This window comes from Eublepharis macularius, chromosome 9 (genome assembly GCF_028583425.1).
Source record: "Eublepharis macularius isolate TG4126 chromosome 9, MPM_Emac_v1.0, whole genome shotgun sequence".
Lineage (NCBI taxonomy): Eukaryota > Metazoa > Chordata > Lepidosauria > Squamata > Eublepharidae > Eublepharis > Eublepharis macularius.
This window is the reverse complement of record NC_072798.1, coordinates 39788554-39814756: the sequence shown is the minus strand read 5'-3', so window position 1 is coordinate 39814756 and position 26203 is coordinate 39788554. Positions and strand designations below refer to the sequence as shown.

The following is a 26203-nucleotide window of genomic DNA, read 5'->3' as shown; positions in this document are numbered from 1 at the left end:
TCCACAATGCACTTTAAGATCCCATCGTTACAACCAAGCAAGTTAAGAGCATCAAAGAAACATAGTTATTGCACTGGTTACTTGAAGCATCAATCAAACTGGACAGAAAGCTGACAGCATTGCCTTGGTTGAAAAGCAGTAAGCATAAACACAAAGGAGCATAAAAAGAACACGCATCTCTTAAAAAGCAACTGCTTGGACAGAATCAACGTATTGTATACAGATCCAGAGGAGTTAGACACGTTAGTCTGTAGTAGCAAAATAGTAGAGTCCAGTAGCACCTTTAAGACTAACCAACTTTAAGACTAACCATCTGATGAAGAGAACTGTGGTTCTTGAAAGCTTATGCTACAGTAAGGTTGGTTAGTCTTAATATTGTATACACACACACACACACACACACAATGTAGAAGCTTCCTAAAAGCATTTTTGCATAGTGATGCTCCACCTGTAATCTGTTTACCATGTGGATTGTCTTTATCACATGATGCTAGCTTATTCCTTTGTTGCAAGGCAGAATCGCACACCTTTATGAAAAATTCTCTTTATCCCCCCCCCCCCAAGTTGTTATCCATTAAATCAAGAAGTGCTGCTAGCCTATTTTCAGGCAGTGAGAACTACTATAGTTGGAATCAAGCTGGTATATCCAATTTCACTCACATATCACAACTTTTGGAAGACTGTCTTGGAGGTAGTAACAAGGAACAGGTGAAGTTAGGTTGGCCTGATATATACCACTGGGTGTGTCTAGATCTCATTGCTAGACTACACGCAGCATTTCAGGGGGCACTGGTGCTGCTAAAGCCTTGGCAATTGTCTGCCCTAAGTTCTCGGTCACACTGCCCTTCTCACAATAACCTCCTGGCCCTTAGTAATTCCATACATCTCATCCCACCATAGTACTCGGCTGAAGATAAGCGAGGAAAGTTGGACAGGATTGTAAAAGTGATTCCTAATGAAATACATATTGTTTATTCAACATTTTGAGTACATAAATTTAGCTGACTTAGCACCAACTTTGGTTGGAAAGCTGTACATGTAGGAGATTTCAAGTATAATTAATTTCACAAGTTTTAGTCAGAAATGGCTTCAATGCATTTTAGAGCTCACTGGTATTTTTAAAGCAGTAAAAATCTGAACTGCAATTCAATATGAAAATTTTAATTGTATGACAAGAAGCAACATACAGTTCTATAAAAAATCAGTGCGCTAACATTTGTACACAAATAAGGCCTTTTCTTTTTCTTACAGCTTGTTTAAAATTGTGAAGGGGCAGAGAAGAATCTGCAGATTTGAAACATCAGGGATTTACTGGGGACAGACATAAAAGCAATTAAGGATCCAAATTCTTCCACATTTACTCATACAGGTGCTCCTCCATGCAATACTGTGCAGCCGGGTAGCCTCCCCTTTATTTCCCCAAAGAGTGAATCTCCTATTCAAAGCCGATGTCTTATTTCTGGCTCATATCCTCCAAATGCATTAAATCCTATTAAGTAGCTCCTATTTCACTCAAGGAAGAGCAGGACTGCTTTGCTGTTAGTCAGCTATAAACTTTCTTCACTGCAGAAGGGCACATCAGTACCTGGTTCAGATCCATTATCATCTGGCAACCGACTGATAGGTGTTTGGATTTGTGTCGGGGAGGCAGGCAGTTCTCCAGCTTCTCGATCGGCTGTTTCATTCTCACTAGAATCTTCCAGGCAGGAAGTGCTGCCACTGTCTGCGCTGCTGCTATAATGCCGACAGCTATCATAACCCCCCAAAAGATCCAAGTCATCGTCTTCCTCATCCATCGGTTCCAAAGGTGAAAGCTTGTGCTGGACAGGAAACTCCAACTAGCAGTAAAACAGACCGGCGTTTGAAACACCCGTAGGCAGTAAAACAGCAAGAAACAGATAGTTCAAGTATCAGATGCAGATCATTAGCAAAGGAGGTGTTGGCAACATTACTCTCTCATGCCTCCCAATATGCTTTATGTGCAAAGAAAGGTAGACAGAAGGTAAAGTGGAATTCCAGGAAGTCTGGCTCCATACAGGGGCACAAACATTCTTAAGAACAGGAGAGAGGCGGGATGGAGGAGGAAGAGAGGTGTCTGGGTTACAATGGTGGCTTGGGACCAGAGAGAACTTGCATCAAGTCTCTCCCCTCATGGGCTGAGGGTGGGAAAGTCTCTCTTATACATACAAGTCTAGCCTTCATCACAAAATTGTTGTAAGAATAAAATAAATCCTCACATTCTCATTTTACCCCTACAGCCACCTGTGAAATATGCAGAATGAGCACATATGACTCACCCAGGGCATTTCTATCATCTTCTAGGGCTAGATGATAAAAGGTGAGAAACAATAAACAAAATGAAATTACACTTCCTTTTACTATCTTTTATTCAATACTTTATCATCTTGAATCAAAATCGTAAGAATTATTTTTACACTGCCATCACAGTGAAATACATAAAAAAAAAATTTGCTCCTCCTGAAACTATCTGCAGACTTCAAAACAGTAGACCTTGCCATCCTGCTGAAGTGCTTAGAGGCAGAAGTAAGTATTAGTGGATGTGCCTTGGACTGGTTTAAATAGTTCCTCATGGGATGGACTCAAAGGGTGGCTATTGGAGACCAGCTATCCTCAGTGTGGGAATTATCCTGTGGGGTTCCACAAGGTGCAATATTACCTCCCATGTTATTCAACCTCTATCTAAAGCCTTTAGGAGCACTCCTCCATAGCTATGGAATTGGATGCCACCAGTATACAGATGATACTCAGTTCTGTATCTCGCTATCCAAATCCCTTGATGATGCTGCAGAGATACTAAGTTGCTTCTTGACAGTTATTGTCAATTGGCTAAAAGCAAACAAATTGAAACTAAACCCAGACAAGATAAAAGTGATGCTGGTTGGAAAAGCAGAGATCTTGAAGGACATTGTGCTTCTGACCTTTGATGGAGTTCAGTTGGCCCTGGCTAACTCAGTTAAGAACCTAGGGGGTTATACAAAACCCAGCACTGTTGCTAGAGAAGCAAATGAATACAGCTGCAAAAAAAGCCCTTTTCCAAATTCAGACTAACCTGGAAGGTGGCCTCTGGCCTTAACGCGGCCAATCTAGCCACTTGAATTCATGCTACAGTAACATCAAGACTAGACTACTGTAATGCACTCTACATAGGTCTCCCCTCAAAGTTGGCTCAGAAACTCCAGCTGATACAAAATACGGCAGCTCACTCTCAGGAGCTAGACAGATCATGACTATCACTCCTATTTTGCAGTCATTCCATTGGTTTCCCATCTGTTACTAGGCTCAATTCAAGGTCATGACTCATTGGAAGCCCTTCTTGGCCTTGGCTGTTCATATCTGCGTGACTGTCTCTACCCCTATATTCTGCCAACTACCATCCTGTAGTTGGGCAAAAATCAACAGCTGCCCCATACATGCTTTCTCTGTGGTACCTGCTCACCTTATGGAATGGGCTGCCTGAGGAGGTCAGGAAAGATCCCACTCTCCTGGCTTTCTGCAAACTATACAAAACTGAATTATTCAGGAGGGCTTTCTACCCAAATTACAGGGCTGTGTCATAAAAATAGCTCAGAGGGATGCTTTGATAGGGACAGGGACTATATACCATGTTATGGGATACTATATGCTGATGCAGATATGTGCCACTAGGGAGTTTCCATGTTGCTTAACATGCCATGTAAAATGCTTTTTTTCAAATTTTCTGCTACTGTACTGATTGTATCTTTTTCACTGAATGTCCTGAGCTGCTGTAGCACAGTGGTTAAGTGGTTTGGCTGCAAATCAGCACTCTGCTGGTTCAAATCCCACTACTGCTATAACCTCAGTAGGTGGCCTTGGTGGCCCCAGCTCCCTAACTGTATTGTGGGGATAAAAACACTAACTTGTTCACTGCTCTGGATGAGGCACTAATCTGTCTAAAAGAGTGGTATATAAGTGCAGCTATTACTATTACTATTGTTATTATTGTACTTGCTTAGTGAATGTTCAACTTGCTGATTGTATTTCACTTGCACTGTGTAATCCGCCTTGAATCTCAGCAAGAAAGGTGGACAATAAATAAAAATTAAAAAATAGTTTACAAACAAAAATGAAAACAAACAGGATTAAAAACAAAACAATCTTTCTAGTACACACACAATCATACTCAAGCTAGAAGAACCCAAAATGTTTTGCAGTTATATTAACCTGGCCTTCTTTACAGTCAGACAGTCCTTCTCTTTGCAGAAAGAAGCCTATGCCAGTGCACTCAAATATCTCAAATATAGAGTTTCAGATCATTTAGAATACCAACTACCCAGTTTTAGGATTAGTTGTCACTTCATACAAACGGAAAATATTTCCTTACAACAGAGGTCTCCAACAAGCAGCTTATGGGCTGTTGCAGAGTAGCTCATGCCACCCCAGAAGACCCAAGAACAGATGGAAAGATCTGCTGTAGGCTTTTTTTTAAAAGGTTTTATTTCATAGGCTTCTTCCCTGTGATAACCCATTGCTCTTTTTTTTTTTTTGGTGCTCTTCCTAGTTTATGTTCTGTTTCTGAGACAGGAAAAGCTTCGTAATATGATTGAGGGGGAGTAGCTTTGGATATTGTTCATTACTCAGAAGTAGCTCTGATCTGATTAAAGGAAAAGTTGGCAACCTTTATCCTAGAACATGCACGGCACTTCCACGGGGCAGTGTACAGGGAAAATCAGGACATAAATTCTTGATGTTACCAGCCAGTTTTTAAAACAGTCAGCCTTTCCTAGTCTGGAACTGCTGGATGAACATAAGTGTTAAACTGAAGGCACTTTTACAAGGCATCAAACACGAGAGAGAGACAGAGACAGAGACACAGAGAGAGAAGTATATTTTTGTGCATTCTATTTTTTCTTTGACCTTCTTTCAAGGAGCTGTTTCATGGTTCTTCTGCTCCCATTTTATTACTTTTACAACAAGCCTGTGAGACAGGATACATCAATCACAGTCTCTACTTAATAGGGATTTGAGCACTCAAATTCTAATTAAGACACCATGACTGCTACAGCAAATTGGCACCATACAACTTAATGAATTTGCACACAAGGTGTGAGAGAAGCCAGATAAACACCATGCTTGAGCTCCAGCACATACTGACCAAATTCATTTACTTAAGAAACCACTCACTTACCTCTACCCTAGTAAAGCCTTTCTACAAGAAACTTGCAGCTTACCACCTTGCTCCTCTCTCATATTTCTCCACGGTACTCCCTGTATCTCGCACTGTCTGCCTCTTTCACTATCAATCCAATTCCCTCTGTTTTACACTGCAACTTCCTCTAGAAATATTTCTAGAATTCCCATAAAACTATGTATTCTGCATTCCTGATTAACCCCCAATCTTTATTACTGCATGCTCCAGTCCTAAACTTATTCTTATCTTGCAACCATATCCTACAACACGCTGCAGGGCCATTCCTAGAAATTAGGGACTGTCATTTTCAAGCTTGCTCCAGTGTCAATTATACTGAAATTTCCCAATACCAAACAGTTTAGCTGTTATCTTAATTCTTCTATGCGTTAAGTAGCTTTTTTAAAAAGCAAAGAACTGTTGAACCTGCAGCATATAGCTAAATTTTAGACGGAGCCAGGAGCTCTTCTGATACTGTTCAACAAACTGAGAGCCAAGCTACAAGTGACGCCTGACACAGATTGGACACTTGTCAGCTTCCCTCAAGTTTTGATGGGAAATGTAGGCATCCTGGTCTTGCAGCTGTAATGGAGAGCCAAACTGTAAAACCAGGACGCCTACATTTCCCATCAAAAATTGAGGGAAGCTAACAAGTGTCCAACCTGGGTCAGGCGTCACTTGTAGCTTGGCTCTGAGCTCTCTCCCAAGCGCGCCCTTCAGCTGAAGAGTTCACGTATAGGATCCTCCACATTCGACAGTTTCCACTACACCGATGCTTAAATGAAAGGACTCGAGCGAAAGGAGGTAACCAAGACTTTTCCCAAAACATACACTATTCAACAACCCTCCCCTCCTGGCCTAAAATGAGAGGCATAAAGGAAACACATTCCTCTCGGCCAGGGAAAACCTAAAGGTGTCACCGTAGCCCATGGAAGGCACAAAGCTTAAGAAAACGTGAGCGAGCAAAGCCAAGAGAAATTACAGGTGAGCAACCGCATGAAATTTGCAGCATCAAAATAAAACACAAAAGCTTATTCCGGAATAAACTGTCAGTATTTAAGGCACCTGTTCTATTTCGCAGACAAGGGAAACATCCCGCTCTTGTGGTTCACCTCACCACACAGACATCCCACACCCTGCGGGACTGCTACCCAGGGCCGGATCTACGGTTGCCAGCGCCCAGGGCAACCGTAGTTAGGCTCTACGCACGCACACAGCACGCGCTCCTGGCACTGCCTGACGTCACTCCCGTTCACCTGCCCAGCAGGACAAGGGACCGCCGGCTTGCCCACGCACCCCTTGTCCTGGGGAAAGGTGAACGGTGCGGGCGGCCCCCCAGCCACCCGCGCTGCCTTTTGCCTTTCCCCAGGTCATGGGGCGGCTGGCTTGCCCCGCGCGCTCCTTGTCCTGGGGAAAGGCGAACGGCAGCGCAGCTGGGAGGCTGCCCATGCGTTCACCTTTCCCCAGGCGCGCTCCCGGGGCTGGCAGCTCGCTCCCAGGGCTGGCAACTGTGCCCGGCGCCCTCTCTTTTGGCGGCGCTGGGGGCAGATTACCCCCACTGCCCCCCCCGCCCCCGTCGATCCGGCCCTGCTGTTACCTCGCCCTTTTCCCGCTCCATAGCTCTCTTCCCCACGCAGGCACCGAGGGGCGCCAGCAGCTACGAGAGCCTGCCTAGCGCCTGCTCCCGCCTAGCTCCAGACCGCCCACGCCGCCAGCGGTCATGTTGCCTTCTCTGCCCCGAGGTATCTTCGAAAGCACATTCGCCTGCGAATGATTCTCCCCGCAGCCAATAGGCAAAGCCAAGAGAGGGCCGCGGAAGAAAGAGAAACGCGTCCTGGCCTTGCCGCACTGCCTTTCGGGCGTTGTAGTCTTCGTTTTCTGAGGCGGGAGCGCTCAGCCTGCGACAGAATCCGTTTCTTGCTCCCCGCCGATTATATTAAGCTCGTGAAGGAAACGACGCCTCTTCCTCTGTCATAACCTGCACAGATGGAGCTCTCGCCCCTGCGTTCCAGGCCTACTCGAGTCCCTCAGTCCTGGCTGTTTGTATTAGCTGGGAAGAAGCCATGCCCCTTTCATAATGTGGGAGTTATATCGGAGTAAACCGATCATAGGCTTTTATTTTTGCTTTTTGCTTTGGACCAGTGCGGTTACCTGCACTTTCTATGGGCACATCCTGTTCCCCTCATACCTCATGAACCTGAAACGAGAGGAAGGTTCACCACATATTGCGCGTTCCCAGTTTAGCACACCACAAGCGAAAAAGGCCTCGTGCCCACCCACTCGGCCTTTGCATGACGGGGCTAACGAAAGGCTGTCTAAGTTGATGTATGCATTGCTTACTGAGGAATAACCTCGCAGAATTCAGTAGGGTGCGCAAAGGGAAGCGTCCATCGCCACCCCTGTATTCCTAAGGAAAGCAAAAAGAGTAGGCAGGGGCGATGAGTTGTAGGGTTTTGCTTTTTAATTGTTGTTAACAACTAGAAGTTTCTGCACACAATATAAAACTGACCACAAAACTTTGCATGCGCACTTACTATCATATAAACAGGAAAAGACAACGAAGACAGCGAGATTATCAACTGACCTTTCCTGTCAGTGGTTGAGGCATTCGAAAATAAATCCTAAAGAGGGGTGGGGATGTCAATGTATGAACCTCTCCAGAGCAATGAGGTACAAGACGCTAGCGGGACAAAATTTTCTATTTTTAAAAAAGTAGTATAGAAATAAGTGGGGTCATTTTAGAAGAAATGTAAAAGGAAATTAAAGGAGCACAGTGGAAACCAGTGACAAAAACATCTTGAAGCAGCCCTGCCTTGGTGAGACCATCCTGCTTCTTTGTCATTCTAGCATCCAAATTCAGGCCTTTTCAAAATTATCAGGTGTATTAATATTTGAGTGTAACATTCTTTTTAAGGAGTTTAACACTTTTTGTCTTCTGTGTGTGTGTGTGTGTGTGTGTGTGTGTGTTACACGTGATGTCAAGCAGAAGCGTAGACTTGCCAATTTCGGGGGGGGGGGGGAAGTGGGGCTGGGCCAGAAGCATTGCTATGCAAAGGTCCTTAAAAGAACTGGGGGCCTGGTGACATCATAAGGAGGGGCCTCTACTAACTATGGAGGTGGGGCCTTGGGGGGTTTAGGGAGGGGCTCTCTACAAATTTGGGGGGCTGGGCACACCTGGACACTCCCCTAACAATGCCCCTGGGCTGGACCAAACCTAGGAAAAGGTTAGCCAGTGGTTATAGTGGTATCACAGCGATCTCCTGCTGTGTAATATTTTTGAAATTCACTTTTAGGGTAGTCATTTTAAGATCTACAACTATACACACCTTGCACATAGGACAAACTGATGGTCACAAATTTGACACTAAGAAAGACAATATGAAAAGCCTGTAGGGGAACATTTTAAAAGTTTTTCTGGACGTTCATTTACAGGAGTCTTGTTTGTGCTTTATTCATAACAGTGACTTAGTACTGAAATTTACTAAATTATGGCATCACAGATGCCTTTATTTGGTAAATGCATGGTTGAAGTCTCTGAGCCAGGGCAGAATACAAAATAGTTGCTGTGCACTCAATTTCTGAGCAATGTACAGAATTCAAAGTAGTAGCAATCTTCAAACTCATGGTATAACTGAGTAGAAGCACATTTTGAGGCAATTCAAAACAGTGCCCATAGCCATGACCCCATGAAAGAGCAGCGGTGAACATGGAGGGGTGTACTTTCACAGCTGAAATCAATGTCAGACTAGGTTCAAAATCAGAACTTAGGAAGAGAGGACTGAAAGAACACCATTTTCTGTAGCATCTATAGTATGGTGTTTTGGGTGCATTTGGATTTACCTTTTCTGACATAATCTGCTGCTGCTCTACCTGACATTGCCATGCTGTATGCACTGTATTACCTTCCCTCAGTCATCTAGGTTATTTCCCTCCACAATCTGTTGTTTTTTCTACTGATTCCAAAGGTGATTTTTTCAATTTTGAAAAGTGAAAAATATTATGAATTGGGGCAGCTGATATAATTACCATGAATTCCATTCCTCCTTCCCCTTTTTGTAGCTTCCTGCCTCTGTGCACAAAGAATGAAGCAACAGATCAGCACAAAACATCTACAGACTATCATTTAGCCCTTTCAAAGTGTGTCTCAGTGTGTTGGGGGGGGAGTAGGTGTTTCTTAAATAAGAATATTTGAATTGCATGTCACGTGAATGCTTAGAAACCATCTTATTTTGTGTATTATTTTGAAAAGGCAGCAGACTAGTGTGAACAGGAATTGCTGTTGAAGGCCAGCAGTGACAAACGTATGCATGTTTTACAGCCAATATGTACCCTGTAAGGAAGAATTTTGCACATTCAGGGAGTCACTGAAGTCTCCAGTTAAAGAATCTCAGATAACAGGTATTAGGAAATATTTCTTTGCCAGAAATTCTAGAGAGCTCTGGCCAGCCAGAATACAAAGTGCTGTGCCTGTGCCTGCTTTACTCAAGGTAGTTCACATAGGATCAATAGCCATGTGCAAAGAGCAAGTTTCCATTAAAGGAGAGATTACACAAGATGCCAGGAATTCTATAATCAGATCTCCTTGTAGTTTCAGGATTCAGGCAGGGAGGGTCCTAATTCCAGTTATGATTGTGGCAGAAGAGGTGGCTCAGGCTTCTAGATCAGAGAAGCAAGACACAGCCAGTGTGGTACAGCGGTTAGAGGACTAGGATCTGGGAGACCCCACTTTGAATCCCCACTATGCCATGGACGAGTCACACACACAGCCGAATCTACCTCACAGGATTTTTGTGATGATGAAATGGAGGACAATATAAGCCTCTTTGGGTCCCCATTGGACAGGAAAGCATGGTATAAATGAAATAAATACTTAATGGACAGTGTTAACACACTTTGTCCCTAGTAAATTTACACAAAGCAGGACATTAGAATTTCTGTTCTACTATTAAGATATTCTTGGTTGAAAATAATTCCTACCAGGTCCGGGCAGACGTCCAGGCACATGGGGATGCTGCTTCTCTTTATGCCTCTTCTTTTCTCCTCAATCCTGGAACTTCTTTAAATGTACAGTTGTAATTTTTGATCCACTACATTTGCCTAGATACCATTTCATAACATTCCTTCTGATTTTAAAGATACTACAGAGGTGGAATTCTGTTTTGAGAAATTCAGATTATATTGATCCAGGAAACATGGTCGTCTAACAATATCTGTTTAACAGGATACATAGCATTTTCGGTTAAGGCTTGGCTAGGTAATAATAGAGGACATCCAAAAGCGTGTCTAGCCTGTTTAATTTCCAGCACACTGCAATGTATCTCAACAGAGCAGAAAACATCTTCCTCATTGGCCCTAGCTGCGCATACAAAATTCAACAATTATTCCCTTATTTTAACATTATTTATCACCTGTAAGAACCCCCCCCCACACACACACACTTTTGAGTAACTTGAGACGGCTAAGGTATTTAGTTGGAAAATTAGTAACATCCCAGTGCTAAGTTACTAATTGCTGGTGATTTTATTGCTAGAAAAGGAGATAATGATAAGCAATTATTGATGGCCGCAGGGATCAATAGCTCTGAAATGGAAAAGACTGGATATTTTTATGGTTATGACAGGGAGTCCCTGGATATGAAAATAAATGCTGCAGGGCTGAGCCTGTTGGGTTATGTTATAAAAGAAAGACTGGTGATATTAAATGGATGCAGGAATATAGATGATACAGTAGAATTTATGTGTATTTCTTCTAGAAGAGCCAGTTTGACTATTTTCTTGTTTCCAGAGACTTGGTTCCTTGGGTGAATAGACCGCAAATAGAAGCATTTTTATGGCAATGACCATTTGCCTTTGGCCCTTACTTTAAAGGACAGTCTTGTTTCATCCTTGGTTTTAGAGAATGACATTTTGTTTACTCAAGATAGGATGACAATGAGGCCAGTTAATTGGACTTCATAGGTGGAGATAAAAGTTAATGCCTTTATGTCTTCTTCTAGTTGTAGGAGTTTTATAGAGGAGCTATATAAAACTCACATTATGAAAACCTCTATAGAAATATTGATTAAACTCCTGAATTCTTTAAAACCCTTCCCCCCCTAGAAGATCATGCTTAATCAAGAGCTTAGATGTTCGTAATAATTGGTTTGACAATGGAAGTAGGTGTTTGAAAAAGCTTATTTAGTACCAGTATAGGAAGTTCAGAGATATTCAGCAGTGGATGCTCAGAATCAGTTGTTTACAGCTTTCTTCCTGTCTTTAATATTAAAATGGAGGTGGTACATTGAGCAGACATAGTCACTTACCTGGCTGTTTGCTGTTTCATGCATGTACTCTTCGTCCCCGTGGGCAACATGCTGCAGCTTGTCAACGTGTCCATCAAACAACACTTCATGATCACGAAATTCTAATTGAATTATAATCAGCCTAATAGCTTCTTATATATAAGAAAGAGTTTGCCTGACAAGTGTCATCTGTATTTCAGAATCCTTAAGAGTATATCAATTCAAGAATACCTCAGAGCTCCAGTTGCAATGATAGTGGACAATTAGTTTTTATCTGTGTCCGGGGTCTGAGCCCCAGCCCCCAGACTTGACAAGAGGGAACAGCAGGTCAACCGGTCTGACGGGCAAACAGAGGGGGCAGCCAGCAGGTCAACTGGTCATCCAGCAGACAGTAGGTCAACCGGTCTGACTGGCAAGCAGAGGGGGCAGCCGGGGGACAGCAGGTCATCCCCTCCCACGGGCAAATGGAGCCAGAACCTGCCGGCGCCAGGGGCAAAGGCCCAGGGCCTCAGGAGTCAGGGGGAGACAGAGAGAAGCCAGCGAGTCCCACTCCCCTGGGGAAGGAAAGAGGACTAAGCAAGGCAGAAGGGGGCAAGGACAGAGGGATTGGGGGCCCAGCAGTCACCCACCCAAAGACCTTACCTAAGGAGGAGAAGCAGCAGCAGCCCCAACAGCCCAAAGCCACGCCCCAGCTAGAAAATAGTAGCCTGGCCCAGGAGTTGCCAAAAGCCAAGCCACTCCAGGTGGGGCTATTGGAGGCACTCTGCAGGAAGCCCTGGGCAACAAGCCAAGGAGCCGCAGCTGGACCCACCTTCAGCCATCAGCTCAGCCAGGGAGGCCGAGCTGCTAGCCAGGGGACTGCAGCTGGACAGGCCTTCAGCAATCAGCCAAGGCAGGGAGGCTGGGCAGCCAGGGAACAAGGCACAGCTGGTGCTGGTCAGTGGGGCCAGATCAGCTACCCCAGCTGCAACTGCTTGGTGCAGCCCAAGACCGGGCTGGAAGAGGGGTAGGACAGTAGAAGGAAGCCCTATAAAAGCTGGCTGGGAAGAGCCCTGGGGTGGTGGATGTGAGTAAGGAGTGATAATGTGGAGTGAGAGCGGTGCAATGCAAGAGTGGAGGTTTGGAGGAGAGTTCTGGAAGGAGGGGATGAAGAAGGACACAGGGGGCAAGCAGGCCAGGTTGAGCAGGCCAGCGAGTGGACTGAGAGGGAGTCTGGGTGAGGTATACTGCCCCTCCTTTCACAGAGCAGGGCCCTGCAGCATCCCTGGCCCCCCTATGACGTCAGGAGCAGACCGCCCAGTGCCATGCCCAGCGGCAGCGGCGGCAAGCCCTGACAATCTGGACTTACCTAGTTTATAGCCCGAGCTATATTAGGCTACTATTTTCATGAGAGGATGTAAAAGATCAGAATTTAACAGTAGAAGGGAGTTCAGCTTCATGAAAATAAACATTTTTCATTTAAAAATTGGAAGAGCAAGTTTCTAGTCCTTAGGGGTGCAAAAGATATGCTTGTAAGCATCAGGCAAAACCTGCTGAGCCAGGTTTCAGAATCTAGAAGAGTAGCCATCTGCATTAGATTCCCACTGGTTGATGTGTTGGCCTTCAGTAGCGCTGTCCCCTCTCATGACTATCAAAAGAGGTAATCAAAATGAAGAAAAAAGGATACAGATTTTTAATTTTTATAGTACAGAATATATAAAACACCGAGAGTATGTAATACATGGGGTTCATATGGTAAGTTCTGTTCTAGACAAATGTAGGAACAGTTTATTTACAAAATTTATACCCCACCTCTCTGCCTTCGTCAGCTTTCATCTCAAACCAGTTCAATGCATCATTAATGACCTGTAGCCTATGCTGGACATCGATACCTTTCTTTTACAGGCATTAGGAGGCAAACCCACAGACAGCCCCCTAACCTTAAACAACTTCTCACTCACAATAATGCACTTTCTAACATGAACATGGGCTCTGGGACCAAGGCCTGCAACAAACCAAGAGGCCAACTTTGTTCCCATATTCACCCAACAGCAAATTCACTGGGCTAACAACTGCCATACCACCTCAGGCTTGTTCATTTGCTGTTTGTCCAACACTATATATGCCCTCATGTGCCAACAATGCCTTTCCACTCTCTGCATTGGACAAACAGACAAATCTCTATACAAAAGAATAAATAAACATAAATTTGACATTAAAAAACACAACAGTCAAAAACTCGTGGAAGAACATTTTACTCTTCCAGGACATTCCATTCACTTCTAAGAGTGATGTTTGCTGAAATTCAAAGGAAATGGCTGAAACTGAGTTAATTAACAAATTTAGAACAATGGAAACCCACCCACCCCATGTCTGAATGGGGACATAGGATTCTTCTCTCACAACATAAGCTAATTTTCTGCATTTCCTTCTCTGCTTTGATCAAGCTAATTACATTTCATATTGTACTTCCACATCCTTTCTTACTTCTTTGCAACACCCCTCCCACCTTCTGACTGCAATAAAAAGACAGATCTCCATTCCCACTATATCAGACAAAGGAATCTTGATCCTTGCAAGCTGATACCCTGGAAACTCTTGTTGGCTTTTAAGGTGCTACTGGACTTGAACATCAAGTATTTATATCACTTTTTAATGCAAGGTTACCCACAGCTCTGTAATAACACCATACCATCTCAGGAACATATTCTTTTGCATTGGTTTATTTCAGAACATAGGCATTTCCCTTCTCAGGAACTCTTAGAAATCTTATCAAGATCATATACAAAACATTCAATACATTTTCTTGCAAGGAATTCAGTAACATAGATAATAAAGTGATTAGAATTATTTTCCTATATATTTATAAAATTATCAAACTACGAATACTACAGATAATGTCACAGTTGGAGAGCCAGTGTGGTGAAGTAGCCAAAGTGACAGACTTGGATCTGGACAGTCCAGGTTCACTTCCACACTCTGCCATGGAAACTCACTAGGTGACCTTGGACCAGTCACCCTAACTTACCTTACAGGGTTTTTTTGAGGAAAAAATGGAGGAGAGGAAAATGATGTAAGCTGCTTTGGGTTCCCCACTGGGGAGAAAGGCAAGGTATAAATGAAGTAAGATAAATAAATACTAGAATGTAAATAATAAATACTGTTTTTCAGAAATTACAATCTATACACAGCTTTGCCTACAGACCATCAGCTCCCCTCCCTCCACATCCCTGCAGCACTGTCTCTGCATATCAAGAGGCCAAAAAAAGATGTTGGACGGATTCTGCTGGCTCCCAGAGCTTGGTTTATAATGAGAGGTGTTGGAATAGCTTTGTTTTGAAGTTATTTTCATGCAATTTCCACTGTCTATGGTTGTATCTACACAGCACTTGATATTGTGTTATCATTGGGCTATAGCAGTCATTCACATCCTGGAGTGTCGTCATCACATTGTTGCATATTGTTGTGAATGCAGCCTATGAACAAGTACAAAATAGCTTAATTTCTCAATGTGGAAATGATTGCACAGTATGCCTATTTAATGCTACTCTTTCCTTTATAAATGCTATACAAGTCTTGGTGTGAGATTCCCCTTAAACTGCAGTCTCCAACCAACAAGAACAGGACACCAGTTGCCACTAACAGTGGTATTCTAAGAACACTTTCCTGGGAGTAAGCCCCACTGAATAGTCGAGTAGGATTCTTAGTAGACCTTCTTAAGATTGTGCTGAAAATGGTACAGAATACATGCATTTAACCTATGTAGTTTTAAACACTGAATTCCTACCTTTGTTTTACAGTAAAGACTGTTTACCCATCTGGTTATAATCTTAAACCAATTTATTCCAGGTGAATTACTTGAGAATGTAAAACTACAATCTGGTGGGGTTTTTTTATGCAAACCAGTCTCAATCTGTGATTAAACTTCCTTGCAGAAAATGATGTCTTTTAACTTGATCCTATGTATTTATATGGAAGTATGCTCTGTTGTATTCGGGTGGCGGGGTGTCTCCCAATTACTGCACATTGGACTGTAGCTTCAGACTTATGAGAATCTATTTGTTTGGAACAGGGATCATAATAAGGAAAACAACTTGATCTAAAGTATATAGAAAATAAGTCTCTAGACAGTTGTGATAAATGAATGATTAATATTTTGTCAGCAATGTTCTGTGAGCCTTTTGTTTATGTTGTGCCTTAGCTCGAGCAAGGTATATCTAAGCCCCATCATAGGTTGTTCATAATTGTATAATCCTTTTGAGGTTGCCTACTGTCCAGTAGAAAAGTAGTGCGGCATTCTCTTAGGCTTTTAACATACTTGATACGCAGAAATTGGCAAGTGGAGGTAAACATCTGCCCTTCAAATAGCTGCAAATGGCCCAGCAATATGGCCTGTTTAAAATAATGGTAAGCCCACATTTATCATGTGTTTTCTAGAAACCGAATGTTCTCTAACAACAACATCAGCATCCTGTGAGAGAAGTTTTAGCAAAATGAAGCTTATAAAAACCTATCTCAGGTCCGCAATGTATCAGGAGCGTTTATCAAGTCTGGCTATATTGTCTATTGAAAGTGATGTGGCAAATACCATAAATTATGATGATGCTGTGAGAAGTTTTGCAGAAAAAAAAGCCAGAAAAGTTCACTTTTAGTTGAAGTTAAGTAGTTATCTGCATTTTCTCCTAAGGACATGATGCCCTAGCAAGAGAGTTTACTTTTCATATATCTCTACTTTGCATCTGCTGTGGATTCTTTTGGGTGTCAGAAACTTGCCTTGGCTAACCAATAAATGTTATAGAAGAATAAGGGGGGTACCTCATGTCATAACAAAAAGTGACAGGTGCCCCGCCCCTTTCTGGGAGGAAGTCCCGCCTCTATAACCCGGAAGTCCCGCCTCTATACCCCGGAAGTCCCGCCTCTAGACCCGGAAGTACCACCTCTAGACCCCGGAAGTCCCACCTCTAGACCCGGAAGTACCACCTCTAGACCCCGGAAGCAGTACCCCACCTGACAGGAAGGGCCTAGCAGGGTCCCGCCTGCCCCTGTGGACCAATAGGAAAGAGTTTTGAGTTTATGGGGTGCTAGGGTGGAAAATTGGGGGGCAGACCAGCCCCCTGCTCCCTAGAAGAGCCTAGCTGGTTCATGTGACCCCTCATTTCGCTCCCCCGAACCCCCAGAAATGGTTTTTGACGGCCCTAGCCCCCTGTCTCTGTATAGGTCCCCTGAGGGGCTCATGTGACGCTGCTATGCACGCGTCATGACTGGCCCTACCTCCTGGATGTTGTTTAAATGCGCCAATGAGCGGTGAGATGGCAGGGGAGCCTGGTCTTTAAATGGAAGAGCAGCAGGACGATCACAGCTTCTTCTGCGGCTGTTCTTGCTGGTGCAAGATGGAGAACACCCCTACAAACACGCTTGAAATGGCTGAACCAGTGCCCGAGGTGAAGCGTAAAGCCCTCAAAAGAATGTATGTCAAGATGTCCCGTAAAGGAGATGGCGGCATGTCGGTTGTGAAGCGTCTGTTTGGTTCACCGCCAAGGACTGTAGAAAATGACCATGCTGAACCTAATATGAACAAAAGAGGCAGCCCTGAGGGCAGCCTTTCAACAACCCAGCAGGCTACAACTATAATAGAGGTACGTATGCTCTAATTTTACAAGGCTCACCCAAATATATGTTTGCAGACTGTAAAAGCATGATCTAAACACTCTGTTGTAAATTCTTCTAGGAATGCTGCCGTTCAGATACCCCTGGCCTGATATGGCCCCTGCACGACAGTGTGGATAGATATTTTGAACTGGGCATCCTTCAAGAGGATTATGTCAACCCTAAAAATAGAAGATCTGCAATGAATGAAGTAGTCAAAGCTGTTTCATATTCCATTTTGAACCATTGTTTCAGCGAGATAATGTTTTTTAAATGTACAGGATGTGTTGAAGATATCCCCGCGCAGCTGGGCCACGATTGCCTGACATGGGAAGAGGATTTCTATAACCAGAACTTGAAATATGTATCTACTAAACTCTCCATGGGGCCCATGCTCTATACCATAACACTGCTAGCCACAAGTATCCATTGTTTTACAATGAATGAGGGGCATATTAAACGGCTAGGCAGGTATATAGAAGCGATTCAAAATGCTAAGAATGCACAAGATGCTCTAAATGGATTATTAAAGCAGTGCAAACAACGTTATGTAGATCTGGCTATGAAGATTATTAGAAAGAAATTCACACATCATAACTCCTTACTGAATTACTGTGGTATATGTGCACCAGTCTTAGAGATCAGGATGTAGCCTGTGCCTGATATAAAACAAAGCCATTTTCAATTTTTAAAAATGTGTTCGTGCCTTTTGTCTTACCATCACAGAAACCACCGGGTATGTCTCCAAAAAGATAAGGAGACTGTGTAGAATGTAGCCCGTGTTTGTATAAATAAAGTTGCTTTTCAATCAGTTTAAATGCGTTTATTCCCTTTGTCTTACCATCAGAACATTGTCTGCCTACAGATGATGAAGAATTTAAGTCTTTTCCAAAGATTCACTGTTCTGCTGAGAAGTATTATTGAAAAATGTAACAATTTGCAACATTTCCAATCCTTTTACTTTTTAATTTCTTTTTAAATTAGTGATTTTAAAGCATGGTCCTGTAATAGCACGAGAAGTTCAATTCAAAAGAATGCTCTTACAAGACACCCGCGATAAATACTAGTTATAATCACTTTCACACAGATTCCAAGGGGTTCTGGGGTGGGCAGCTGTAAAACAGTGGTAAAAATGACACTACAAAAGCGTGATCTTTACAAGACACCCCCCAATAAATACTTGTTATAATTACTTTCACACAAATTCCAAAGGGTTCTGGGGCTGGAAAGCTGGACAGCGGTGGGAAAATAACGCTTCTGTTTACTTTAAATGCCTGGTAGCATCAATTCAGAACCATACCAAAGTTGTAAAAAACATACCCATGATATATGCGATAAGACCCCAGATGCAGGGGCCCAGGGATGAAGTAGAGGTTACTCAAGAATACTTGATGAACAGTGCCCTCTCGTGTAAAAATACTGACAGAGGGCTTTTAGAAGATAGCTGTAGGCCTATGTCAGCTAGAGACTAACAAAATTTGTGGTGGGGTATAAGCTTTCGGGAGTTTATCTTCATAAAACAACAGTGTTTCCCCCCAAAATCTATGAGCCTCTATGCATTATTTAACACCGGGGATAGAATTATTTGTGTAGAATTATTCAGTTGATCCTGTTCACATCTCCTACAAGTCCCCAAAAGGGAATGTTTCTGGCATCCTAAAAATCTGATTCTGGTACCACCAGACAGAACACGGCAACAGTCTGTTTTCAAAAGATAAGGGGAAAATGTGCTGATTCCTCCATATTATGGGGGGTGCCATAAAAGAAAAGCACCATATTTCAACCGTTCTTCAAAGATTTGGGGTATGACGGGTACGGATCTGAAGGGTTTAAAAACCGCGCAGACGGCACAGCTTTTACACACGCTTTCTACCCCTGGGCGCCAAGAAGAGAGAGAAGGTAACAAGCCATCCTTGGTGAGTATCTATGGGCTAACAATTCTTAGAAGGGATTCTAATATTACGTATTTTTCCATTTTTAATAAGGACAAATTATGAGCGACCATCATCACATTCTGGATGATCTTGAAGGTGAATTTTTAAATCAGCATGCTTTTTCCAAACTGAGAAAGGGCTGAGGGGTTTTACACTGCTGCCAGAATACTGTTTCTCCACTCCTGCTTATAACTACACTTTTTAAATCTAGCACTCTCCTACAACTATTGTGTATATGAGCTCTGTTAATGAAACTGATATAATTCACACCTCTGTCTCTATGTTTCGAAGGGGGGCATTAACCGCTCATTCTTTATCCAACTGTTTATCAAATAGGGGTCTGATAACAACCTGTGCTCTACTTTGAATGCTGCACACTGCTCTTTTCTAACACAGCCTTTCATTGTAAAAGTTATTGCAAAATTTGTGTGTGTTCTAGGATTCATTTTTTGAGGGAAGTGGCTGTGATTATATAAATTCGCCCCATAGCTGCTAACTGTACTTTTAATCTGAATTTAAGATGCTATGCTCTTTTGTTAATGAAACTGATATGATTCAGGGGGGTGGTGGGGTTCTTTTCAGAATACTGCTCATGATTTCTCACACCTACTAACTTTAAAGCGGGCTGTTCTCTCAGTCAAGTAATATGCATGTATATTTATGCTAAATTAGCATTGCCAAGCTCATTGTTAATGATGCTGGTAGAATAGAAAAATGCATGTGATGAATTTTTGTTAACTGATGAATGTATCATATGATGTATTTTGTTTTTTATTTGACAGGTGCTGAATCAATAAAAATAAAAAAGTCTCAGCTGTATTGTACAAACAAACACACAATGTGCACTAATGCTCACCTTATCTTGTGTATCACTTTCATTATAGCAGCAACTTTTAAATTTTCTCACCTACACATGACATAATGCTGGTATTAGGGTGTGTGGGGGTGTGTGGGGTGCTCAGGGGCCTTACTACTGTACGGGTGTGTATATACTCACACTATGAACCCATTCCTGCCAGAGAAAGTCAATGTGCCGCATGTAAGCATTCTCCACCAGCCATGATGGGTATTTTACCCCCCCCCCGCATACGCACCTTGTACCTATTCCTACACATCTGTATCATCTGTTTCTCACCCTCTATCGTTTCTACACAGAAATATTTCTTGATGATTTGAATATGCCCCTGGAAACTGCTCCTCCCAAGAGCGCTCAACAAGCCAGCACCCGCCGCACTACAGATGTGCAAGCAGAGGTCCACGCCTATGGCCCAACTTTCTTCAGTGAAGAGATAGGTAAATCCCACCGCTCACTAATATATACTATAAAGCTGTATCAACACAGCTAGATTAACCCCGTCCCGCTCTCTTACAGAAATTATTTCAGAGGGAAGCACCATGCCAGTAGCAGCGACAGAGACTCCTACAGCAGCCCCTAGTAAGTCTCAGCTTAACAGGGGTCTGAGAGTTATGCTAGATAGCCACGGGGGAGGCAATAATGTGTTTTTGTTTTCTAGATACATCAGCTGCTGTGCCCCCGGGTGGCCAAAGACGCAGGAGTACAGCTCACAGCCTGAGACGACAGCCAGAGTCGAGTGCTAAAGGAGTAACACCTGCTAAGAAGAAGAAGCCCAACCCTCCACAAAATATTGAGGAGCGTTACAAAAAGCTTTTTGAATACAGCCAGAGACTTTGTGACGGCCTCAAGAGGCTAAAGGAGAAAAAGCTGATTCTGGAGAAAGCACAGCAGTCCGTGGCTGAAGAAGAAATACAGCTCGGCAAGCTATGTGGCAAATATACACCTGATATTAAAAACGGTAACAACTATTCTGCCTGTAATGACAATTCATTACAAGGGGGTCGCGGGGGACCACAGGCCCTTTCCCCCCACCCCAGGGGAGATGAGGATGCCAGAGGTGCTGCTCCACCCTCTCCACACCATATGCAGGAACAAGAAAGTGTGTGGGATGCCGGGGGGCTATCTTCTACCCTACAGTGCTCACAACCCCTGTCACAGGAAGTTGCAGCATCTCCTCTAGAGACACCCCCAACTGAGAGGGATAATCCACCTCTAGAGGAAGATGACAACTCACCGGATGCGGGGGTTCATGTGGAGCGTGTCAGATCCTGGGAGAGGCCTTTTGAAAGATACAGGTCACTAATGATTAGTGAAGAATTTCGTTTTGTTAATTTAGACAGGGTGAACTCATTCCCCCAGGCTATTGCAGCACTATTCAGAGGCATTCAAGAGGTTCTGGATGAACTGAACGGGCGAATAGAAGATGGGGACTATGTTCAGTTGCGCTTAGAGGGTGGTGGGTTAGAAAATGCTCTGTATTCATTTAAGAAGAAAAAGAATGAACTAAGTGCAGGGGAGTTCCTTGAATATATTAGTGCCTTGCTCCAGAGCAACAGGGAGATTCTGGGTAACAGCACATTACGCCTAGTAGCTACCATTGTAAAAGCTCCACGGGGGGGTGGGCGCCGCTCAATCAAGTCTATCCCTTATAGCTCTATTATTGAAAAAAAGAGGCAATTTCTGGTGGACTTCAACAGTGAGCACCACAACCTCTGTTTTGCAGGTGGTCTCTTGTCTGTTATGGCAAAAGGGCAGCCCACAGACGCAGAATTGTTAAATGCTGCCAGAAAATTGCACAGAGATCTAGGGTGGTCGGATCAGAAAAGGGTGGGGCTCAATGATATAGCATGTATTGAAAACCATTTAAAAGTCAACATTCATGTGGTTACATGTTCTGATAAGGGGTGGGGGATCTTTAAAACACAGGAACCGCGGTATCCAAATACGTTCTTCGTCCTGTTACATGCGGATCATTATTACGGTGTGCGGAATGCTAAAGCATTGATGGGTGCACGAAATTACTGTGGACACTGTCATACCCTATATTGTCATAAACACAATTGTTCTAGGTACTGTAGAATGTGCACAAACATAGACTGCAAGAATGAGGTGGGGGTTGCAAAGAAATGTCCACACTGTTGCATGTACTGCAGTTCAGAAGCATGCTTTCAAAGACATTGCGCGTTGGCAAGAATAAATGAGGTGGAGTGCCCAGCTAGGGAGTGGTGTAAGAAATGCAAGTCTTATACTGATGTGAAGCATAAGTTCAAAGAGTGTCACGGGAGGGCCTGTAAAGTCTGTAAAGCGAACCTTGCGGAAAATGAGGATTACCACCTATGTTACATAGAACCTCTTAAAGAGCCTGCATGCTCGACGCACTACATTTTTTATGATTTTGAATGCATGCAAGAAACAGGGGAACATATTCCTAACCATGTCCACGCTCGAGCTTTTAAAGAGGACCCCAAATGGGCAGCATCTGGTCAGTCTTGGGAGTTTAAAGGTGAAACATGCGTTTATCAATTTGTTAAAACATTCACCACAGATAGTACATTCAAACACTGCACGTTCATAGCTCATAATGCCAAAGGCTATGACTCCTACTTTATCGTTAAGCAGCTCATCATGGAGAAGCTTGATCCCCAGCTGGTAGCCATGGGGGGAAAGCTGATGTGTGTAACAATAACTAGTCTTGACATAAAATTCATAGATTCTTTGAACCACCTGCCTATGGCACTCTCTAAACTTCCCAAAGCCCTGGGGTTCAAGGGATGCAAGGGTCATTTCCCACATTTTTTTAACACTGTTGAAAATCAAGCCTATGTAGGACCATTACCCAATGTAAAATACTATGGTGTGGATCACATGATGCCCAAGGACAAGGCCGATTTTTTGAAATGGTATGAGGAAAACAGAACAGCAACGTTTGATTTTCAAAAAGAGTTAGCATTTTATTGTCAGCAAGATGTTGAAATTTTGGAGCGGGCCTGCACCATGTATAGATCTGAAATTATGAGTATGACTCAAAAGGGGGCCCAGTCTATAGATCCCTTTCAGTACCTCACTCTTGCAGGGGTATGTCTTGCAATGTACAGGTTTAACTTCCTGGCCCCCGGTACCATCGCTATTCCACCCCCAGATGACTATCACCGCATAGTGAAGAGATTTTCAACTGCATCGGTCCAATGGCTCATGTACACCGAATACAGTGAAAATATCCAAATACGTCACGCGTTAAAGGGTGGCGAAGTTCAGGTAGGCTCTTACCATCTAGATGGCTATGCGGTCATAGATAATAAGAAAACTGCCTTTGAATTTCATGGCTGCTTTTGGCACGGGTGTGTGCAGTGCTATAATCCATCAGAGATTAACAGGATGACAGGCACAACGTTTGAATCTCTTTACAATGCAACCTGCCGCAGGTCTGATGATCTTAAAAGGCGTCAGTTTGAAGTCAGAAGTATTTGGGAACATGAGTGGAACCATTTAAAGAACACTGATGAGTCTGTCAGAGAATTTCTTAAAGCCATGCAGTTTCCAGAGCCGCTAGTTCCCAGAGACGCCCTGTTTGGTGGCCGTACTAATGCAATCATCCTCTATTACAAGCCGGCACCTGGGGAACAGATACACTATTACGATTTTACCAGCTTGTACCCATTTGTTAATGCAACAAAATTGTACCCTGTTGGGCATCCGCAGATCATTCAGGACAATTTCAGACCTCTCACAGATTATTTTGGATTTGCTAAGGTTAGAGTTTATCCCCCAAGGGGCCTCTTCTTCCCAGTGTTACCTTCTAAGGGGGGTGGGAAACTCCTTTTTACATTGTGCCGCACGTGTGCTGATATAAAGCAGCAGGAACCGTGTACCCATAGTGATGAGGAGAGAGCCCTTGAGGGAACGTGGTGTACTGTGGAACTGGAGGTAGCTCTGGTAAAGGGTTATCGGATAGTCAAAATCTTTGAAGTCTGGCATTTTGCAGAAAAATCTGACAGGTTGTTTTCAGAATACATAAAAAAGCACCTCCGTCAGAAACAGGAATCATCGGGCTATCCCGAGTGGTGTGTGACAGATGAGGACAGAGAGAAGTATATTGCTGATTTTTATAAAAAGGAGGGGGTCCTTTTGCGCTCTGATCACATAGGGATGAACCCCGCCAAGCGTCAGATTGCCAAACTGTTTCTTAATTCTCTGTGGGGTAAATTTGCTCAGAGAACAAACTTGGCAAATACTGAAATTGTGAGAGATCCTGACCGTTTCTTCCAGCTGGTATTTTCAGACAATCACGATGTGTCATCATGCAGCTTTATAAGTGAGGAAGCTGCGTGTGTATCATGGAAATACTCTAAAGGCAGGCTGACTACATCTACAAACACCAATGTCTACATAGCCTGTTTCACAACTGCATATGCGCGCTTAGAACTCTACAATTTGCTAGACAAACTGCAGGAGCGCTGCTTGTACCACGACACAGACTCTGTTATATTTGTGACCAGGAATGGGGAGTGGAGCCCCCCCTTGGGGGATTATCTCGGGGAACTCACGAGTGAGGTGCCCCCAGAGCAGCATATAACAGAGTTTGTTTCAGCAGGCCCTAAGACCTACGGGTACAAGCTGTCAGGGGGAGAGGCGGTGCTGAAGGTAAAGGGAATAACTCTGAATGCCGCCAATGGTGAAAAGATTAATTTTGACAGTTTGAAAGATTTGGTTTTTGGCCACGTCTCAGACCCTGAGCCCCGTGAAATAGTGGTGCAGCAGCAGGGGATTGTCAGAGACAAAAAACGTTTTGTCATTGAAACAAAAGCTCTTAAGAAAACTCAGAAGGTTGTTTATGACAAACGTGTGATTGTTGACGGCTTTAAGACGCTACCTTACGGTTACTGATATGGATACAAGGTGGCTGCACCCTTTCTCAGCCATCCTTGCCGGTCCCAGCAACTGCGGAAAAAGTTATTTTATAAAAAATCTGCTTTTGAATGCAAAATCTACACTCTCTGTCATGCCGGAAAATATTGTGTGGTTTTATGCCTGCTGGCAACCCTTGTATGAAGAATTGCGGCGCCGGTTCCCCTTTATAAAGTTTGTAGAGGGCTTGCCCTCAAGCCTGAATGATGATGAACTGCTGCCTCCTAATAAAATAAACACAGTCATTGTGGATGATCTGATGGCCTCAGCGTGTGGTAGCGCCGAAATTGAGAATGCGTTTACTAAGTATGTACACCATAGAAATCTGAGTATCATTTACATAGTTCAAAATTTATTCTGCCAGGGTAAGAGTAGCCGCACCATCAACCTGAATGCGAAATACATTGTGTTATTTAAAAACCCCCGAGATAAATTACAAATAGCAACTCTAGCGCGCCAGATGTACCCCGGTAAATCATCCTTCTTTATGGAAGCTTATGAGGATGCCACACGAAAGCCCTTTGGGTACCTGGTGGTGGATTTAAATGCAGCCACTCCTGATCCCTACAGGTTGCGCACTGGCATGTTCCCCCCTGACCTGCCTGCATCCTATGTTATTAAAAAGACAGCGGGTGGGTTCAAAAGGCGCTAACATTCAGCTGCTGTGACATTTTAAGGAGAGGTGGCTGACCATTGCAGAAGCATGTCAGAGTGCTTAAAAAGAAACGGGGCGCTACTGAAACTAGTCTCCAAATCTTCCCCTCGCCTAAGGAAAGCTATTCTGAGTGCAGCCCCAAATGATCTAATCAAGGCTATTGGAGAAATAGCTCTAAACACCCTAAAAGGCATCATCCCCCTATCACCACGTCAGAAGAACGTCCTGCGAAAAAAACGAGGCATCATTAAATCCCTGAGCAGCGGTAAAACTCCTCTTACAAAGAAGAAGCGGCTTGTGAGGCAGCAGGGAGGCTTTATCGGATCCCTGCTAGGTTTTGCTCTGCCCCTGATTACCAGCTTTTTAACCCCTTCCTGATGGAGCATGCTGAGAAGATGTACCTGGTCCCGAGCCATCAAATAGATCGGCTAGCTATTCAGAGGCCCCCTGAGGGTGAAAGCATCAGGCACACAGCTGTACACTCTCTAGATAGGGAGATGAAGACCGTTCTAGAGAGAGGGGACCTGTCTGAATATGAGAAAGCCAAACTGTACGGGTCTCTCCTCCAGAAATATTTAACCCATGTCAGAATGGGAGAAGAAGAGAAAACTAAGCTGAATCTGTATCTCCCACAACCAGGGTTAGCAGCAGGCAGCGATGAAAAAAAGGCCGCGGTTTTTGAAGAGGTACTAGACAATATGCCCCTCCGATACAGGAACAATGCTCGTGTGCTGCTGAAGAAGATGGGTCAAAACAGTGAAATAGCCTCGTGGGATGAGAG

The 26203-nt window shown here is 43.6% G+C and overlaps 2 protein-coding genes across 5 annotated transcripts in view; one reads left to right on the top strand and one right to left on the bottom strand.

Moving 5' to 3' along the window:
- Window positions 1-6941, bottom strand: part of L3MBTL2 (L3MBTL histone methyl-lysine binding protein 2) — a 35663-nt gene extending 28722 nt beyond the window's left edge. For 3 of the 4 annotated variants that reach the window (XM_054988581.1, XM_054988582.1, XM_054988583.1), the window contains exons 1-2: window positions 6765-6941; window positions 1586-1838 (exon numbers count right to left, since the gene is read on the bottom strand). In XM_054988581.1, the coding sequence (XP_054844556.1) occupies window positions 1586-1838; window positions 6765-6785 (274 nt within the window). In that variant the 5' untranslated portion in view covers window positions 6786-6941. Of the gene's footprint in view, window positions 1-1585; window positions 1839-6764 lie in introns of those variants that run through there. The other variant, XM_054988584.1, reaches the window with a different exon arrangement.
- Window positions 6942-16490: 9549 nt separating this feature from the next.
- LOC129336148 (uncharacterized) lies at window positions 16491-17845 on the top strand. The gene is made up of 2 exons (XM_054989166.1): window positions 16491-17062; window positions 17155-17845. The coding sequence occupies exons 1-2, from the start codon at window positions 16760-16762 to the stop codon at window positions 17722-17724; spliced, it is 873 nt and encodes a 290-aa protein (XP_054845141.1). The 5' UTR covers window positions 16491-16759; the 3' UTR covers window positions 17725-17845.
- Window positions 17846-26203: the final 8358 nt, after the last annotated feature.